This window comes from Carcharhinus amblyrhynchos, chromosome 1, assembly GCF_965287045.1.
Source record: "Carcharhinus amblyrhynchos chromosome 1, sCarAmb.v2.hapA, whole genome shotgun sequence".
Lineage (NCBI taxonomy): Eukaryota > Metazoa > Chordata > Chondrichthyes > Carcharhiniformes > Carcharhinidae > Carcharhinus > Carcharhinus amblyrhynchos.
This window is the reverse complement of record NC_137324.1, coordinates 128053688-128073754: the sequence shown is the minus strand read 5'-3', so window position 1 is coordinate 128073754 and position 20067 is coordinate 128053688. Positions and strand designations below refer to the sequence as shown.

Below are 20067 nucleotides of genomic sequence, written 5' to 3'. Positions count from 1 at the left end.
CTCTTAAATTTTTCTCCTCAATGGCCAAGCTCCAATTCTGGGATAATACTCTTTTGATCTGGATATCTCCACCCTAAGAGATCACCCATCAACCTTCTAAACTTGATGAAATTGATTAAAAAGGAAAAACATTGCTCAGCAAAAGGTCAAACACTAAAGTAACTGAGTTACAGGAATGAATCCAGACTACTGGATTAGCTGTTGTACAAAACAATAAAAAGGAGTGCTGAAAAATGTGGGTAAAGAAAGAATATGGATTTGACCTGCATCTAACGTCTGTTTTGAAATTGAAAAAAAATTAAAAACTTTAAAGAACACAGAAGGATCTCAAACAATGACGAAACAGAGTACAGAAAAGAGATAGAGAATCTGATGAACTGGTGCGGCAACAATAATCTCCCCCTCAATTGAATCAAAATGAAGGAGATTGTCATCCACTTCAGGAAGTGTAAAAGGAGAACATGCCCCTGTCTACATCAACAGGGACGAAGTAGAAAGAGTTGAGGGCTTCAAGTTTTTAGGTGTCCAGATCACCAAAAACCTGTCCTGGTCTGCCCATGCTGGCACTATAGTTAAGAAAGCCGACCAACGCCTCTACTTTCTCAGAAGACTAAGGAAATTTGGCATGTCAGCTACAACTCTCACCAAATATTCTTTCTAGTTGTATCATAGTTTGGTATGGCTCCTGCTGTGCCCAAGACCGTAAGGAACTACAAAAGGTCGTGAATATAGCCCAATCCATCGTGCAAACCAGTCTCCCATTCATTGGCTTGTCTACACTACCCACTGCCTCGGCAAAGCAGCCAGCATAATGATCTAACATACCCCGGACATTCTCTCTTCCACCATCTTCCATCAGGAAAAAAAAGGTACAAAGTCTGAGGTCATGTACCAACTGACTCAAGAACAGTTTCTTCCCTGTTGCTGTCAGACTTTTGAATGGACTTACCTTACATTAAGTTGACTTTCTTGATACCCTAGCTATGACTGTAATACTACATTCTGCACCCTCTATGAAAGTTATGCTTTGTCTGTAGTGTGCAAGAAACAATACTTTTCACTTAATACATGTGACAATAATAAAATCAAACAAAATCTACAATTTGAAGATGTGATATATTTTTTCACATTTCGGTACAGCAGCAAGCAAAGATTTTATCTTTCCTTTAGATTTCAGCTAAACCACAAGTAATACAATTGGCCTCAAACTGTTTGGGATCAACTTGTGCAATGTCTGTAAACAGTAATGTCTCCATAATTAGTGGTATTCGATTTGACAAATGAAATTTATTTGCTGTATTATTCATGAATGGTAACATTTTGATGAACGTGGCCAGATAATTTCAATGCACAGCAAATATGAATTCTGTCAAGTGTTCATGCCAATAAAATTATGGAAAAAGTGGAAAGGAGAGAAGAACAATCAGGAAACCATCATGAAATGTTGATGAGGAATGATCCAGCTCAGTTCAAATAGCAACAATTATCACTGCTTAATACCGATACCATTAATACCATTGCACTTTAATCTCTCAACTGCTGGTGCATCTGAATTACAAACTTGTTCCTTTTTCGGTAATGCTCTACCTTAAAATTGTACAATTAGAAATAGTTACCTGCAAATCTTTTTTTTTTAAAACAGAAACCAACATAATGAACCTTATTTTAAAGAAAGTAAACATGTTTCACATTTTCGGCACTGATTCTTGTTTCTGTTAGGAGGGAATCAATCTCAGTCAGATGATGCAAAGAGGAGGAGGCAGTAAATCCAGAAAGAGGGCTTCAAAGTCAGCAGCTTACGTTTTGCACCCAAAACAGAATGACTGATCTGCGGTGCTGTCTCTTTAAATTTTGAAGTAACAGTATAGCCACTTGCTGTTTAAAAGATGGATTTTGAAGGTGCCTGTGCTACAGTTTTATAACACTGGGCTGGTGATAGATTTAATCTTCGAATATTGAGTTCATTGGCAAATTTTCTTGCTTTCTGATAGAAGTAGAGCGACATTTCCCGATCCACAAGGAAATTGTGGTAGATTGTGGCAAGCCGGGTACAGATTTTCAACTGAGACTTCTTACTGCCTAAGTCTGTGGCTGCAGCAAGAGCCAAATGGTAATAGCCTACTGCATCATGTGGATCCTGCAATGTGAAAAAAAAAAGCCATCAACCAACTTCCATCATGTATTGCAATGTATGAATAAGGATGAGAAATAGTCAGCTACACTGAGTAAAGCATCTGAAATGGCTCCCTTTGGAATGTGTTTATTTAGCATTAGGGCTCTACCAGTGCTTTGAAAATTAATACAGCAACCAGACCTTTAATTCTAGAGAAATGAGCATTAATGGACTGGTGCACCATTCCTCTGGAGTTTTCAAAAATTTACTGTCAAAGTTATGATCTGAGATCAGGGAACCCAAGTAGAAATTCTATTTCTTATTGTTTTGTATCTTGGGGCAAATGACGTATGTATTCATGAAAAATTGATCGTTGTTCCTCCCATTGTAGATGACCTTCATGAAATTTAATAAGTTATGAAGATTTTTCTTTCATGGTTAGACTTGCATTCCAATTTGAACAACACTCCACTTTTATTAACTTCTTAGATAAATCTGACATGTGGGACAATTAAACTTCATACAATTATGAGATATGAGCTACTTTCTTCCCTCCTTGTTGACTCGTTACAGCATCTTGCTTTAGGAACTCAAACCTTATCATGCGGCACAGTACATTACAATATGAAATCAAAACTAATAGTATGCAAATAGTGGGCAGCACTGAGGGGAAAGATTCTGCCCTTAAGTTCAGGGCTAAAGTAACTGGTCTCTTCTTGACTTGCATATTTATCTACTATAAATTATCTTGCTGGAGCTTTATGTCAGTGACATCCATAGGAGTTTCCCTAATCTCTCGCCTAATCTGCAACTGAAATGAAGTTTTAACTAACTCCTTCTGCATCCCAAAATTGTCTGTGTAGCATTATGAGTATTATGTCACTAAATTGACACATCTTTCATGTATGAATTGTGATCAGCCAAAAGGCAGATCCTTGCCCATTGTCTGATGATGCTTCATCCTGAACCATTTTTCTTGATGGTTTGCCATTGTCTTCCACACGAGAGAAGGTGCCAAGTAGAATTCAGCTGGAACAGGAATCAAACCCACACTGTTGGCATTATTCTTTCACAGGATGTGGGCATCGCTGACAAGGCCAACATGCGGAAGTCACATGTAGGTCAAACTAGTTAAGGATGGCAGATTTCCTCCCCTAAAATTCCAAGTCATTTGTTAGCTACCTAATCAACTGAGCTAACCAGCATCTCACTGGCACAACTGCACAACTCAATATTCTATTTGGATCATATCACTACAACCATCACTCCACAGACCTATTACATTTCTCACCTTAAGATCATAGAATGTCATCTCTCCCAGTTGCACGTAAACCCTGACATAATAAATTGTCTCTTCATCAAACTCCAGTGGACAGGAGCAAAGGGAAAGTGCCTTCAGATAAAAGTGTTCAGCCAACTCACACTGACCAAGGAACTGATGTATTATTGCTAGTCGATGGTAAGCAACTCGCTCATTGAGTGTGTCTCCTATTGAATAAAGAGATATAGGTGATGAGTGTTTCAGAGAACAATAATAGCGAAGTATTACTAATATTGAAAATAACAGAGCGGTCTCCTCTTTGAGATGTTAAATTGATGTTGATGTTGAGTGTCAAGTACTGGTATTTTTCCTGCTTGTGTGTTACAATGGGGCCAAGGATCTGTGGCCCTTGTGGCACATTACTGCCATAACTCCAGCTGAACTATGCTAATACTTTGTGCTGTTGGCTGAACAAAGTTTCAAATTGAGCTCCAATGTTTCTTACAGAATTGCTATAATCCAAAAAAAATCTGAAACTATCTTCTGCTTTTACAAGTACAATAAGTGATACATTAGAGCAGCAAAACTACACCAGTTCTTCTTCCCAAACTGACATCCACTAACTCCAGCAGTACACACAAACACAGTACATATAAATACATGATATAGAAGACAATAAAACTTTACATTGTCCAATTATTAAAGTCAGACAAAAATTCTTGCCATAACTCTTTAAATGAGCCTTTTACAATCTGAAGTTATTAGTCATATTTAACATCTACAATTAATTACCAAAGCTCAAAGGCGCTCGGATGAATAACTTTGTTTATTACAGTTTTCTACTTATAAGTAAACTTCTTGAACTGTCATGAACATCTTAATTTTCCTTCAAAATCTTGTTGCTGTAAATACCAAAACAGTTTTTACTACTTCTGTCAAATGAAGTGCACCTGGCTCAAATATATCTGAATTTGTAAAAGAGAAAAGAGCATTTTCTGATAAATGTTTAGTTCATAAAAAAATGAAAATTGGGAAATGTTCTATTGATACAGTCAGAGATTGGGTTTGCTGCATATTGTTACAATAGAATACAGACAGCTTTACTCACAATGCTAGAAGGGACCTAGCTGTGCTTGATACTGAGAATTGGTGCCTGAACCCCACAAAAAAAATTAAAATTTCCCAGTTTGCCAAGTCTGAAATTAGTGCAAAAAAAAGTTGGAAAAAATCTTCCCATGTTTACATGGCAGAGGTTATAACTTTGCCTACATATTTTTTTTTTTACAGGGTATATGGAACATTCTTTGTTTCAGGGCTACTCAGATTCCCTCCACCACCTCTTCTCTGGTACTTGATGACTATCATTGCCATTTCCTTTTCCTGTTCTCGCCTTGAATTGGAAAATTAATCAGCTTTGCTTCCAATTCCACCTCTCTCTCACCTTCCCCTGGTCTGTTCCCAACTCTTCCCTACCATTCTCTATCTCCATTTCTGAGGTTAGGTTATCAAAGGATAGTCAACATAAGCCTACCCACTTCCACAATGGAAGTGCACTTGAGACCAGAGAACCTCATACCTTCTACCTCTATTACATCTCTTCTGAGGATACAATCTTCCAAGACCAAGATAGGGCTTCCACTGTCCTCAACTTCTACTGCACCACTTCCTTGATTCAACAGATCATTTTCTGCCATTGCTGTCACATCCAGTGTGATCGCATCACCAAACACAGTGGAGGGACCATTCCTTCCAATGATATACTGGTCAAATCAACTCCAACACCGTCACCGTGTTTTTATTTTCTCCTGATCATTCATCCAATGTTCTAAATACTCTGAAGATGTAACAGTGATTTTATTTACTTCTTTTAATTTAGCATTCACTGCTCACTGTTTGTTCTACATGGGTCAGACCAATGCAAATTAAGTGACGACTTTGAGGAACAGCTCTATTCCGACAGTAAGCATGACCCTGAATTGTCAGTTTAATTCTCCAACTTGCATTTATTCTGACTTCAGCCTCCTACAATGTTCCAATGAAACACAAGCAATGGTTCCTCATCTTCCAATTAGGCATTTTACAGCCTCCGGACAACACGAGTTCAACAATTTCAGACTGGTCTATGCCCACATCTTGTTTTCAGTCATCTTTTTCTCGGATTGCAGCTGTTCATCAATTTACCATTCACACCTTTTCTAGACAGCTCTGATGAAAGGTCATCAAGTTGAAATATTACTGATTGTTTTCTCCATGATGCTGCCTCATGTACTGAGTATTACCAGCACTTTCCTGTTATCACAAAACTAATGTTGGTCTTGAATAAAAATAGAAAATGCTGGAAAGACTCAGCAGACCTGGCAGCATCCGTGGAGAAAGAAACAGAATTAATATTTTGGTTCCATATGACCTCTACTCTGAAGATGCGAAACATTATCTCAGTTTCTCTCTTCACAGATGCTGAGTTTTTCTAGCATTTTCTGTTTTAATTTCAGATTTATAATATTTGCAACATTTTACTTTTATTTTAGTGTGGCCTTGAATTCTTCTATTGAAGCCACTTTTGATAACCAAAAATGATAACTGCAGAAATATTCTACTTCTGCCGAATCTTGAGGCAGATTCCACAGAAGCGCAAGTCTAATTTTAAATTCCACATTTGGGTAGAAACTGGAATAGTCCATTCATTCTCTTAAGCCCATTTCAATTACACCATTATCATAGCATTTTGCAGGAGCGTGTTCCAAATTTTCACCACTCTTCATGGGTATAATAAATAATCCAAATGATCAATAATAGAATAACAATTCTGACAGGATGCTGATTTCTTAATATTCTCAAGTTTATATGCATTATTTATTATAACTATAGTACTGCAACATTTACATTATAAATGCTTCTTACATATTGGATTACCCTGCTATATTTAAAATTTCCATTACTGAATAACCTTATTTTTTTCCCCTATAAAATTATAAACAAGGCACTACAAAACTGCACAACTAATAATTGGTGATATTTCATTAAGATTAAGACATTTTGTATCACTTAGAATAATATAAATCAGTGATGCAGCTTCCACCCTTCAGAATTCCAAATCTGATTACAGTTGAGTTTCTATATTTGTTCAAAAAGTTTGAGTATGTCCAACAGGTCCACGTGATGGCTAGTGTGTAGTTGCAGATTTCGTTTGCTTCCAGTTTTTTGTGTGCTTGTTTCCTTCTCATTTTCAGCCTACATCACGAGCTAGCAGCAATGTAAGAGCCAAATATGTAAATTTCTCAGTCAGTATACAGCCTCTCTATTGGCAAGTCCTCGGCTGTGCCTATTTCCTACAGACATATGGAAATGTAGTTAAACCGTGTCACGTGACCCAGAAGCAGGGCACCATAAATCGGACAAGAGCACAGGGGAGGGACAAAGAAAGGCCCCAGTTGAGGAGGAAGAGGAGCAAAGAAAGAGGCTCCAAGCAAAAGAAACTGACAGTTGGCAGACTAAGTAGTGAGGGCTCAGGAGAAAACCTGACCAAAGAGGGCTCAGAAGCAGCAGAAGGTTTAGTGATTGCATGCTGCAGACCATTGTAGTGAAGGTATCCCTTTGGAGCAGCAGTATTCAGTTCAGGACAGCTGAAGCCTTGTTCATGAATTGTGTTCTTGTGCATACTCTGGAATCCAAGGGAAGGGGGACTCGGAAGACCAGACCGAACCCCTGAGATGTGTACAATTTATTGAGGCCAGCTGAATTGGAGTGACTTTTAAAGGAGAACTCCAAAGTTAGATCTTTGAAGGCAATGGCTGGAATCCCTCCTGAGAGGGAGACAGAGTTTCAACAAGATTGGTTGACTTGCAATATCACTGATGATCAGTGTGATGAGCACTGAAAAATCTGTGGAATCTGACTTGATCACATCTGCCACTTAGTGCACGGTGTGGTGCAATCACAACTTGCCTGTTAATTCACACGTGCCTCACATTAATCCTGTAACAGTATGGCACTTGGAATTAGAAGAAGAAAATGCCTAACACAAGTATAACAATTCAGGTGAGCTAGAATTCACTTGTAGATGAAGCAGCTTGAGATAGAGGAAAGCAGAAGTTAAAAGTAAAGAAGAAAAAACAAAAATAACAACAAGGCTTGAACTTCAGAGAAAGAAATTAGCAAGGGCTGGCCTACGAAAGGAAGTTGGAGGCAGGACAGACAGCAGTCTGTGCACAGGCAGGCTGTTTTAAAAAGGTTCACTTTGGTACCAGGTGACTTGGTCCCAGTGGGGAAAAGAATACAAAATGCCCTCCAGTCCTCACATTGCTACCCCCTCCAAATATTCCCATGCTCCATCAATGCCATCTCATGCTCTAACCCACCCATCAGGCCCCCCATTCTAAGCTCTGGCACTTCCATGCCTATTGACCCACTGTACATTCCAGAATCAATGAAGTAGGAAGTGTGAAAAACACTTGCAATAAATGCACTCCATTGATAAAATTTCTTCTATTAACAAAAAAGCTTGGACTGAGAACTAAAACAAAAAGTGGTCTTCATTCAGACCCTTTGAAGTTTCAGAAACCATAAAACACCAGCACTTGAAACTAATTGAGCTATGCAAACATTGAAATTGAAGCAAGGATTGGAGAACTTGAGCTGTCGAACAATATTTCCTCTGGGCAGCAGGTGTTTTATTATTCAAATAGACGTCTAGGCTCTTAGCCAAATGTACATAATGAGACTTGGCCCAAAAATGAAAACCAAGCCCTGAGTTTGTAAGGAAATTCACAAACACAAGAGAGAACATTCAAAACCCAAAATAAAATTGGACCATTAACTTACATTCTGCTCAATTATGAATTCTACCATGGAAATATATTTATAGAATGAAATAAAAACAACAAAGGCTCTACTCACCAAGGGTCACACTGAGTGTAAGAGCAGTTTGGGCATATTCTACTGCTTCTGCATATACCTTCGCATGCAGCAATAGTTCTGTCAACTTGTTACAGAGTCTGAGTTCCACCTTCATATTTTCAACTCTGACAGCGAGGGGAAGTGCTCGGTCCTGTTAACACATACACGAAAATTGAAAACTTGTGTGCTGAACTGAGGTTTAATGAAATGTGGTGACTGAGTGCTATTAAAAAAGTGCTTACCCTAAAGAAGGAAGTGGCTTTCTCTCGGTCTCGGGATCCATTAAAGAACACATCCCCCACAGCTTCAAAAACTTCCATTGCGAACTCCAATTTTTCTGTGCTCATAGCAGCATCTTGAGCAACCTTAAATGTTTGTATTACAAAATGTTTATATAAATCAGTATCTGCAAACCTTTTTGGAATCCACCCACATTCCCAAATTTTCTCCTGAAGCTACTGACATTTGCTCATTGTATGACCATAGCAGCCGATGGCAGTCAAAATTAGCCAAATGTGATCAAAGCAAATTCACTGCAGCCAAGGACCATCTTAATCTTAACAAACATCTAAATCGCTGCCTTTTCAAACAAAAATCACTGACTAGTGGTCAAGGGCATAAACCTTGGCTGATTTTTTCCCTCTCTATCGTGGGAAGCTGAGAATGATACTATGCTAAGAAGCTAACTCAGCATTGACATGAAGTAAAGGTAGAACCCATCTCATCTGCATTGTACCATAGCACACTGGTTGCTGCATTGACTCATTAACCCATTGAAGGAGGTTATTCTATGTTCTGGGTTGCTTCTAAAACAATAAGCAAACTCAATTTATTCAAAATCTTCTTGAAATGTGCACTACAATTTTTGCTAATCAATTCCAAATCAAGATGTACATCTGATAGAACAATGATAAAATACAGTAAGAGGCCATTTGCTTCACTGTGCCTGTCAGGCTTTTGGAAAGAGATATCTAATTAGCCCCATTCCCTTACCCTTTCCCAAGATCCTGCAATTGTTTCCCCTTCAAGTATTTATCTAATTTTCTTTTGAAAGTGAGCATTGAATCTGCTTCTGTTAGCCTTTCAAGCAGCGCATAAAACAATTCTACTCATGGTGCCTCTCGTTCTTTTACCTTAAAAACATATCTTTACTTACCGACTCTTCTCCTTATTTATTCTACCAAAGATGGTGATTTTAATCCCCTTAATCTTCTCTAGGCACGGTGAACAATCCCAGTTTCTCTAGTCTTTTCATGTAACTATAGTCCCTCATCCTGGTACCATTCTAGCACATCTCCATTGCACCCTCCCTAAGAACCTGAAATGCTTTCTAAAGTAAGGTGCCTTGTACTGAACATAATAATCCAGCTGAGACTTAACCAGTGATTTATAAAGGTTTAGCCTAACTTCTTGCTTTTGTACTCTATGCCGCTGTTTATAAAGTCAAGGATCCTGTTTGTTTTTTTTAAGAAAAGAGAAAACAACCTTCTCAACTTGTCCTGTCACTTTGTGTATATTCTCCCAGGTTTTTTTATTCCTGCATCCCTTTAATATTTTACCATGCATCTCCTACTGTTCTCCTCTTCTGACCAAAACTAAAGACAATTTCACATGTGTTAAATATCATCTACCCTGTACCTGTCCCTTTCACCAATCTGTCTGTGTCCTCCTGAAGTCTCTTACTAATGTCCTCAATGTTAACTATATTTCCAAGTTTTGTATCAATTATAAATTTGGAAATTATACTCTGTCAAGTCCAGGTCATTTACATATAAATCAAAAAGAAATGACCCTAACATTGACATTTACGTTACATTCTATCCTTTCACCAATTTCATGTCGGTCGTCCCTTTATTCTATGGGATTCAATTTTGCAAACAAGTCTAGTACGTTCAACTTTATTAAACCACTTGTGAAAGTCAGCTACAATACCATCAACTGCACCAACCCGCTGTTACATCATCAATAATCCAATATTAGTCAAGTACAAGTTGTCTTCAAAAATTAATGTTGGCTGTCATTTATTAATCCATATATTTCCAAGTGAACATTAATTTTCTCTGTCTATAACAATAGATTGAATTCCTGTAGTTAGGTTTATCTGTAGACATATTTTAATTTTATTTCCATTGATTTTTAAGTGAACCTTTATTGAATCATACTTTGTAATCACCGATTACAAATTAATGATGTGATTGTGCCAGATGTGATTGAACTAGGTGCGATTGTACTCTGATTATTGATATAAATCAGTAATATTATAGATTTAATTATAAACTTTGACCTTTCCAAGGATTTTTCTTGAACAACTGTTCTCATCATATTGGCCTTGATGACCCTAGACTGCCATCTTTTAATAAAGTTATCTTTTATTTTCATATTAATAATTTTTACATTATTAATACTTTAATTGTAAAACATCCTTTAAATCGTTTTAATGTTACCTAGGGTTGTCATTCATTTCTGTTACGTCCAGAGTATAACTTTGAATTTCACTGAGGGACAATTATGAACCAGCTAAAATTCTAAGGAAGTATGGAACAGTACAAGTTCTGGGTGCAAATCCTCTTTACAATTGTAATAATCATAATTTCCTGGAATCATAATTCATTTTTCCTAGAGAAATTGGGAGTTTGCATGCAAGTTGTGCAGTCTTGTTACGAATTGCAGCTAGGAAGGTAGGTTGCCCCAATACTTGGTCAATAACATGATAAAATGATAATTGTGAACATGTCTATTAAAAGTTAATAACTTCAGTTATGCACAAATCCCAGACAGACCAATCAGATCATCATGTCTACTTGTTTTAGTTCTCAAATACTATTTTACCTGCATGTACAGGTCCACCAATTCATCTTCTCCTAGTACATAATGTATCTTCCCAGCCTGCAGCCAAGCATATGCTTCCTTCTCCTTTTTCTCTAGATCTATAAAGATTCCAAGGCTCCGTTTGGTATACTCCAGTGCTGACCTGAATGCCCTTAATTTAAGAGAGGTAAACTTTGTTACAAGACTGGGCGGCACAACAATTATCACATCGTCCTTTCAACACCGAGTCCCCGCACTTTCCTGGTGGCCCTGGTCATACAGTAATACATCAGAGTTCAGAGTTCAATCTTAAGCCACTTCCTAATTGGACTTACCCACAGTAAAAAAGTACACACAGCTAAACACTAATGGTTACAAAATCATCTATAAAATTTCCTCAAAATTTATAACATTCATGTGCAAATTCACTTGGCAATCTTAGATTCTGACTGTGGACCTTTCGCCTCTTACCAGGAGGTAATACTTATTGATGAAAACAACACACATGCACACATCAATCAAATTACTCTTCCAAAAAAAAGGGAGCCGACTTTTACACAAATATAAAATGTATCAAGCCAAGTAGCATCACGTAACATAAATACTCTGGCCGGAATGTTGTGACCATTCACCCCAACAGGATTTTCCCATCCCACTGCAGTGGATGACGATTTGGCTGGGCACCAAATTCTCCAACTTCACCGAAGCAGGAGTGTGGTGTGACTGGCCGGTGAGATTGTGTCCCCAGTATTTAAAAAAACTCAGGTCTGAAATGTTAACTGTTTCTCTCCCCACAAACACTGCTTGACCCATTGAGTATTTCCTGTTTATTTCAGATTTCCCGCATTGCGGTATCCTTTTTTTCAACTTATGCAAACTCATCTCCTTTGAGAGGCACTAAACTACTATACAATGCTTGTGTGAGATGGCAAAAATGAATTCTAATCTTTTTGGGGAAGATGAAAATTTTCTTTATTTTGTTTGAAAAACCCAGTTTGTTTTGGTACCTTGCAATAGGCATATATGTGCTGAACAAAAGAGAAAACGAATTACTTTGACCCATCTAAATGGCACCAAGCAAAAGAAACAAGAGATATTCCAAACATAAAACTATTGCAAAAAATTTATTATAATCTACGTACAGAAAAACAACATTGGAGACTATTGATCTGTATTTAATTTTTAAAAATTTATTCATGGGATGTGAGCACGACTGGCTGGACCAGCACTTACTGCCCATCCCCAGTGGCTCCTTGAACTAAATGGCTTGCTAGGCCATGTCAGAGAACATTTAAGAGTCAGCCACATTTCTGTAGCTCTGGAGTCACATGTAGGCCAGACCAGCTAAGGATGGCAGATTTCCTTTCTAGAGACATTAGTGAACCAGATGGGTTTTTCCAACAATCGACAATGGTTTCATGGTAATCGTTAGATTTTAATTCCAGATTTTTATTGATTTCTTCATCAGCCATGGTGGGATTCTAACCCCAGTCCCTGTATCTTTGAATTACTAGTCAAGTGACAATACTACTGCATCACTACCTCATCAATTGGTGAACATGTAACTCCATAAAACTCATGATCCTGCTCTCAAATCAGGAAATTGTTCCCATTCAATTACCATAAAATATATTTATTAAAAATGACCCTTTTTTTAGTGTGTACATGCAATTCAATCACCTTTGAGGTGACTTTATAGCCTACCAGTGTTCTCTCAGAAGGAAAATCCAGTAAAATTTGGAAATGACTGGAGTTCCATTTTAAAAATGTACAAGACTGATTTGAACATAAGAACATAAAGAAATAGGAGCAGGAGTAGGGCATCTAGCCCCTCAACCCTACCCTGCCATTCAATAAAGTCATGGCTGATCTGATAGTGGATCAGTTCCACTTACTCGCCTGCTCCCCATAACCCTTAATTCCCTTATTGGTCAAAAATCTATCTACTTGTGACTTAAACACATTTAACGAGGTAGCCTCCACTGCTTCAATGGGCAGAGAATCCCAAAGATTCACCACCCTCTGGGAGAAGTAGTTCCTCCTCAACTCTGTTCTAAATTGACTCCCCTTTACTTTGAGGCTGTGTCCTCTAGTTCTTCTTTCCATTCTAAGTGCAAATCATATCGCTGCTTCAATCCTGTCTAGCCCCCTCATTGTCTTTATGTCTCTAAGATCTCCCCTCAGCCTTCTAAACTCCAATGAGTACAGGCCCAGTGTACTCAATCTCTCCTCATAAGCCAACCACCTCATCTCTGGAATCAACCTGGTGAACCTTCTCTACACTCCCTCCAAAGCTAATATATCCTTTCTCAAATAAGGGGACCAAAACTGCACACATTACTCTATGTGCAGCCTCATCAGTACCTTGTACAATTGCAGCAAGACCTCCCTGTTTTTATACACCAATACCAGTCATCTCCAAAGTTCTGAAGATTTTTTTCTTTCTGGGCTCAAATTTCCATGATCAATAATCCCGCAAAACTGTAGCAGGTTAAGCCAATCCCCAGAGCCAACATGATAAAATGTATTTGCAGCACCCACAGATCTTCGCCCACTGTCAGTTTTACAGTTCAAATAAAATAAGAAAATTGTTAATAATCAGGACAAAAATCAGATACTTTTTAAACTGTAAATTCTTGACATGGTTTCAATGGCTTCTTTCAAAATTGCAATAAATAATAACATTGAAACAAACATAGCCCCATCACTTGAAATCTTCAAGACCTATCTTTAGATTATTTTATGTTTTCATTACCAGGGTGATACTCAAATTTACAGAATCTAAAAATAAAAATTTAAAATAGACCAAAATTGATATTTTGCTAAATTGAATAATTTTTATAATTGAATTCACTAGCATCGTCCTAACTTAAGCATGTTATTGTTTCTCAGTCTACACTGAATTTAAATCCTGGACTTCCCTACATAGCAGTGTTGTGGAAACACCTTCATAGACTGCAGCAGCAGAGGAAGAAACTACAGGTCTTGCAAGTAGCAGAGATAAATATTCCAAAAAGTGAGACATGATTTTCAGAGCCAGGTACCACATGATAGGAACAAGATGAGTGAACAATGAATCTATTTTCATGGTGTTAAGGTACAAATACTGGCCACAACACCAAGAGGAACACCTTCTCTTCTTTGAAACACTGCCATATCTTTCACAGCCATCTGGGCAGACAGGGCCCCAATTTAAATTTCATTGGCAAAGGAAGACCTTCAATCCTACCACAATCTCTTGGTACTGCAGGTAACTTGGTGCAAGACCTGAAGTCACAATCTTATCATCACAGACAATTACAGTTGCTGAGCCAAGCTGGCACCCTAAGTTATGGGGAGGACCTTCAGTGGAGTTTTTTTTTATTAATTTCAGAGGCTTGAGGACACAGCAAGCATTTGGTAGTCCTCCAAAACCAATAATATGAAATTACCTTTCAGTGCATTTTCTAAATTAAAGTGAATTAGGGAACCAAGATTAGCTAAGGTGAGAACAACAATACAATACATTACAATTGATATATCCAAATTGACCCATCTCAGGTCAGTTTGCTTAACAGGTCAAATATGGCTAATTTAGACTCCAAGAGGATACATATCTGACCCAGAAAGCTTCCAAGCCATGGACTCACTTACATACCTAAAACAGGTTTGTGTAAGCAGTGCATGTTAGAGGTGTAGATATATTGCAATAGCCCAGAAAGAGGGTCTGTTGAAGGCAGCTGCTGAACTGCCTCATAAATGAGCTTTCTTTCTGCAAAATTTACCCTGTAGAACTATGTAGAAAAAATCCTTTGACCATTCACCACAGGTATGAACATAAACTTGTATCAAACTCCTTCTACAATTTTTTTAAAGGAGGCAAAACACAGCAGTACCCCTACATAAATTTGTGAAGTGTGAAGGATACAAACAGAATAACATTAAATACAGAAGAAAATATCCCACCAGTCACTAGCCACTAATTGTGGAATCAATCAAAATGAAAAACAATCAGCTGGAAAACTTCACATTACTGAACACTCAATTCAATCCCTTTACCTTTCAGTTCCCAGAGTGAGGTATAGTTGACTGGTGTTTTGTAAAACATGCCCCTCCAGTTCCTTGTCAGCCAGTTTACGAGTGAGGTAAAGAAGAAACTCATTGTAGATGATGCACTGGGCTTCATTAGGAAAGACAGAATTGTAAAACTGGCATAGCAACTGAGTGACTCGTACTTGACCTAGATTCAAAAAGAAAAAAATGAAGAAGTATGGATAAGATGCTGAAGACAGACAACTACCTTACTGATCCTGATTCAGTGTATGCCCTGCTTGTAATAATTCTAACAAAGTTGGCATTCCATATCTTATAACAGGTGCCATACATGCTGTAGGACGGCAATAGGCCAGAAGACATTAATTTAGTTGTAAGAACTAACAGCCTGGGACAAATTCTCTTGATTTGGCAACATGTTCCAAAAGTAACAAACAATACATTGGAGATTTGATTGAGTAATGTTAATTTATTTCACTGAGAATGAAGTACACTTTTTCCTATATTCCATTTAAGTTTTGTACACAAGTCCTTGGATACTTTGCCATGAAATGTGCCAATTAATCCAAGTATGACATGGCGAACAAGCTCATTAGTTCAGGCTATTTTTTATCTGAGTAGGTTAGATATACATAAACAGGGGAACAAGGCCAGCAAAAAGCTATAACAGATTGTTTGCACCGTTTTGTGTCCTTCATCCTAACACATGTTGAAAAATTAGCTGAAAAAAAAGTTAAGACTATTAATGAAAAGTGAGGTCTAGGTGCCAGCTTGTATTAGCACAGTGAATGATGTGTAATGCTGTCAGATGTAATAATTTGGGATTTGTGTTTCCCACTGAGCTGCTAATTGTCAGATATTACTGCTATAGTTAGCAGCCAAAACTGAACAAAAGACAAGGTTTCTGTTTAACAGACTAAGTGTCATGCCAGCCAGATGTAAAAATGAGCAGCTAATGCTTACTTGCTGTTTTTAATTGGAGATTTTCCTGCTATCTCTAAGAAGGGTGTGGGAAAGGAAGCAATGAGCAGGAGTATTGGGGAGGGATGCAGTGAGCAGAACGGTTAAGGAACAGGAGAGAGTTGGCAAGGAGAGTCCATTCCAAAATGGAAGCCGCTGGGTCACACAACACTAAATAGGCCTCAGTGGAAAACAAAGCTAAATTGCAAATCCCAACGCAAAACACACATACCCACTTCATTATATCCCCAATGCTAAAGTGGAGAGATGCTGAATGAGGCAACGTAAAAATGAGGACATATTTTTCAAAGCTCCCAAAGCTATGCATCCAACATAGCTATTAATTATTTCTGCTGAAAACAATCAAACTGATACTTCACTTTATGCTTTCCGTTATAAAAAAGGGGAGCTGGTTAGCTCAATTGGCTGGATGGCTGGTTTATGATGCAGAGCGACATCAACAGCATGGGTTCAATTCCTGTACCAGCTGAGGTTATTCATGAAGCACCACTTTCTCAACCTTGACCCTCACCAAACATGTGGTGATCTTCAGATTAAAATCACCACCAGTCTATAGTCATCCTAGGCAATAGCGATTTTACTTTTTTTTTTAAAAAAAGACAGGCAATTGGTACTAACCATAATAAAGTGAAGGGTAGCATGGAGACATTTAGTTGATTTGGGATGGGGTCAGCAACGAATACAAATTCTCTGATCTACACTCAACCTTAATGAGTCCCCAGTATTGCCAATTTAAATGATAGGAACGTATCTATTATGACCTTATAAAACATCTGGTAACAAGTTACTTTGGTCTATAAAAATGCAAGTACTTACTTTCAATAAGATTTGCTTTCAGTGCAATTAGAAGTGCCCATTCATAACAAATTACCCCATTTTCTTTTAATTCTTGTTCAATGTAGTACTTGGCCAGCATAATTAGAACCTGAATAAAATTATCAGAGGCAACATTTTGCAGCTCAGTGAAGATACGAATGGACTTTAAAAGAAATCGTTCTGAAAGACTACGGGCCTTTAAACAAAGGCAGAGTAAACCAAAATTAGCATTTACGATAGCTTGGTTAAGTTTCAGTCCTAAATCCACAGAGATTGATAATGCTCTATGATAGTTCTTAGCAGTTTCCTTGACATTCCTCATTCTTCTCAAAGAGATAGCAACCATATTGTAAACAATCCCCTGTTGTATAGGGCAACTCTGAGCAGAAGGTGATTCCAGTATTGCATTTAAAAAGATAACAGCTGTAGCAGGTTGGTGATTCAGAACATGCAACCAAGCAAGAGAAATGAGTGCATCAACCATCTCCTCAGTACTCGTGGGGGCTTCTGTGTTAATGGCCATTTTCATGTAATGAATTGCTTTTCCATACATTCCATGCAATTTGTAAATCTCTGACAAGCTGAGGCAAAGGGTTCGGCTGATGCTGTCTCGTTCAAGAATATTTGCTAATGAAAGTGCCCATTTAAGATAGGGTGTTACTTGTGTTGGAATTGTCTGAGTGACTCTAGCCATTTCACGGAGCTTTGAGGCCCCTTTCATGACAAAGTTAGCACTTTTCAAACAACCCATTAAAGTTCTAGTAGGCTGTATGCATGAGTGATTTACACAGCTTATAGCAAGGTGTGGCAGACATTTTTTATAATACAGTGATCCCAATGTAAAATGAAAATCTAAAGAGCTCCTACTTTCTAACATCATGGTATTTCTCAAAAACTGTAGTCTTTCAATGAAAGGCAATGCATCATCATACTGTTTAAGATTGATGTGAAGTTTAGCTAGAAGAAAGCATGTCCTTGCTTCAGTATGCTTATTTTCTGACAGCACTGCCCTCCCTAAAATGTATTTCAGAATTTCAGCTTCCATTTCAGTGGTACAGATGTAGTTTGGGATACCCAAGAGTAAGGCTGCAATCTTCTCAAAAATGGCAGAGCACTTCTCTTTGTTTTTCTGCTTCAAGTATATAGCAACAAGGTTGGTGTACAGGGCGATTAAGAGAAATAGGTCTCCGAATTGTCCTTTCATTACACAGAGAGCCTCTTCGAAATAAACTCTGGCCTGAGAGTACTTGAGCCTCTTGGCACACATTCTGCCCAGAAGAAAACAGATTCTTGTTTGAGCCCATTGCATCTGTCTCTTTCTTGCTGCCTCTCTTGCCACCTCGAGATAATGAACCACTTCTTCCTCTTCATTATAGCCATACAAGGTGGATTTTAAAAAGGAACAACTGGAGTCATACAAATTTTTGAAGTCCTTGCTGTATTCCTCATTATTGAGCATGACTAATAAAGGATGAAACGTTTCACAATTGTCCAGATTTCTTATGTGGCCTATAGAGAACCTGGGCTCTTCAGGGACAAGGCCATCCTCCTGGTCATGACATACAGAATTCCTTTCAATGATTTCTCTCCGATTGCCTGAAGGGATATGATTTTTCTCTTTTACATCATTTATAGTTTTATTCAGCTTGGCTTTCAACAATTCCGTTTCTTGAGTACGTGAAGTTTGTTGTTTTCCTGCAAGGAAGACATTGTTATTAACCTACAACATTCAAGTAAAATCCAGTAATTCATTGATTCTAGCTTATGCCATAAATAAGCTTAAAATACTTTATTACACTGTGGTCGTAGAATCAGAATATTTTATTACTTAACAGTCTGAGCATTGCTGAAAAATGACATGTTGTCAAGAACTGAAACAGGCTGCAAAGTCATCCTGCGAGATAATGGCTTCTCAGATCAGATCATTGCTTGCTGCATATTGCGCAAACTCATGAATAGGCCTCAGGTTGACACTTTTGGTCCTGAAAAGTGCCCAATCTGCCGTGAAGAACAAGGTATCTCAACAATTTGAGCAACAGGTGTAGCTAGGCTGTTTCACTTTGCAATAGCAACACTCAGTGTTCGCCACTAACAGAATGCTGCTGTCATGCTGCTAGAGCCCCCTAGCAGAGGTATTTGAATCATTGACAGTCCCTGGTGAGGTGCCTGAAGATTGGAGGGTGGCAAATGTTGCGTCTTGTTTAAAAAAGGCTGCAGGGAAAAGCCTGGGAACTGCAGGTCAGTCAGCCTCACATCTGTGGTGGGCAAGTTGTCAGAAGGTATTTTGAGAGACAGGATCTACAGGCATTTAGAGACACAAGGACAGTCAGCATGGCTTTGTGAGTGGAAAATCATATCTGTCAAATTTAATTGAGTTTTGTGCAGGGTACCCAAGAAGGCAGATGAGGATAGTGCAGTTTATGTTGTCAACATGGACTTTAGTAAGGCCTTTGACAAGTACCGCATGGTAGGTTATTGCATAAGATTAAATCTCAAGATCCAGTGTGAGGTAGTTAAATGGATACAATTGGCTTCTTGACAGAAGCCAGAGGGTGGTTGTAGAGGGTTGTTTTTCAAACTGGAGGCCTGTGACCAGCAGTGTGCCTCAGGGATCATGCTGGGTCCACTGTTATATGTCATTTATATTAATGATTTGGATGAGAATATAGGAGGCATGGTTAGTAAGTTTGCAGATGACACAAGATAGGTAGCATAGTGGACAATGAAGAAAGTTATCTTGGATTGCAACAGAATCTTGATCAATTGAGCCAGTGGGTCAATGAATGCAGATGATGCATTTTGGTAGATAGAACCAGGGCTGGACTTAATTAATGGTAGGGCATTGGGGAGAGTTACAGAGCAAAGAGATCTAGGGGTACAGGTTCATAGCTCCTTGAAGGTGGAGTCACAGGTGGAGAGAGTGATGAAGATGGCATTCAGCATGCTTGGTTTCATTGGCAAGAACATTGAATACCAGAGTTGGGACATCTTGTTGAAGTTGTACAAGACATTGGTAAGGCCACGCTTGGAATACAGTGTACAGTTCTGGTCACCCTATTATAGAAAGGATATTATTAAATTAGAAAGAGTGCAGAGGAGATTTACTAGGATGCTACTGGGACTTGATGGATTGAGTTACAAGGAGAGCCTGGATAGACAG

At 38.3% G+C, this 20067-nt stretch overlaps 1 protein-coding gene across 2 annotated transcripts in view; it reads right to left on the bottom strand.

The window, feature by feature from the left end:
- Positions 1 to 1131: 1131 nt before the first annotated feature.
- Positions 1132 to 20067, bottom strand: part of sh3tc1 (SH3 domain and tetratricopeptide repeats 1) — a 54001-nt gene continuing 35065 nt past the window's right edge. For both annotated transcript variants that reach the window (XM_080192320.1, XM_080192331.1), the window contains 7 exons: positions 16908 to 18602; positions 15117 to 15297; positions 11100 to 11250; positions 8513 to 8635; positions 8271 to 8421; positions 3405 to 3601; positions 1132 to 2137 (listed from right to left, as the gene is read on the bottom strand). In XM_080192320.1, the coding sequence (XP_080048446.1) occupies positions 1880 to 2137; positions 3405 to 3601; positions 8271 to 8421; positions 8513 to 8635; positions 11100 to 11250; positions 15117 to 15297; positions 16908 to 18602 (2756 nt within the window). In that variant the 3' untranslated portion in view covers positions 1132 to 1879. The remainder of the gene's footprint in view (positions 2138 to 3404; positions 3602 to 8270; positions 8422 to 8512; positions 8636 to 11099; positions 11251 to 15116; positions 15298 to 16907; positions 18603 to 20067) is intronic.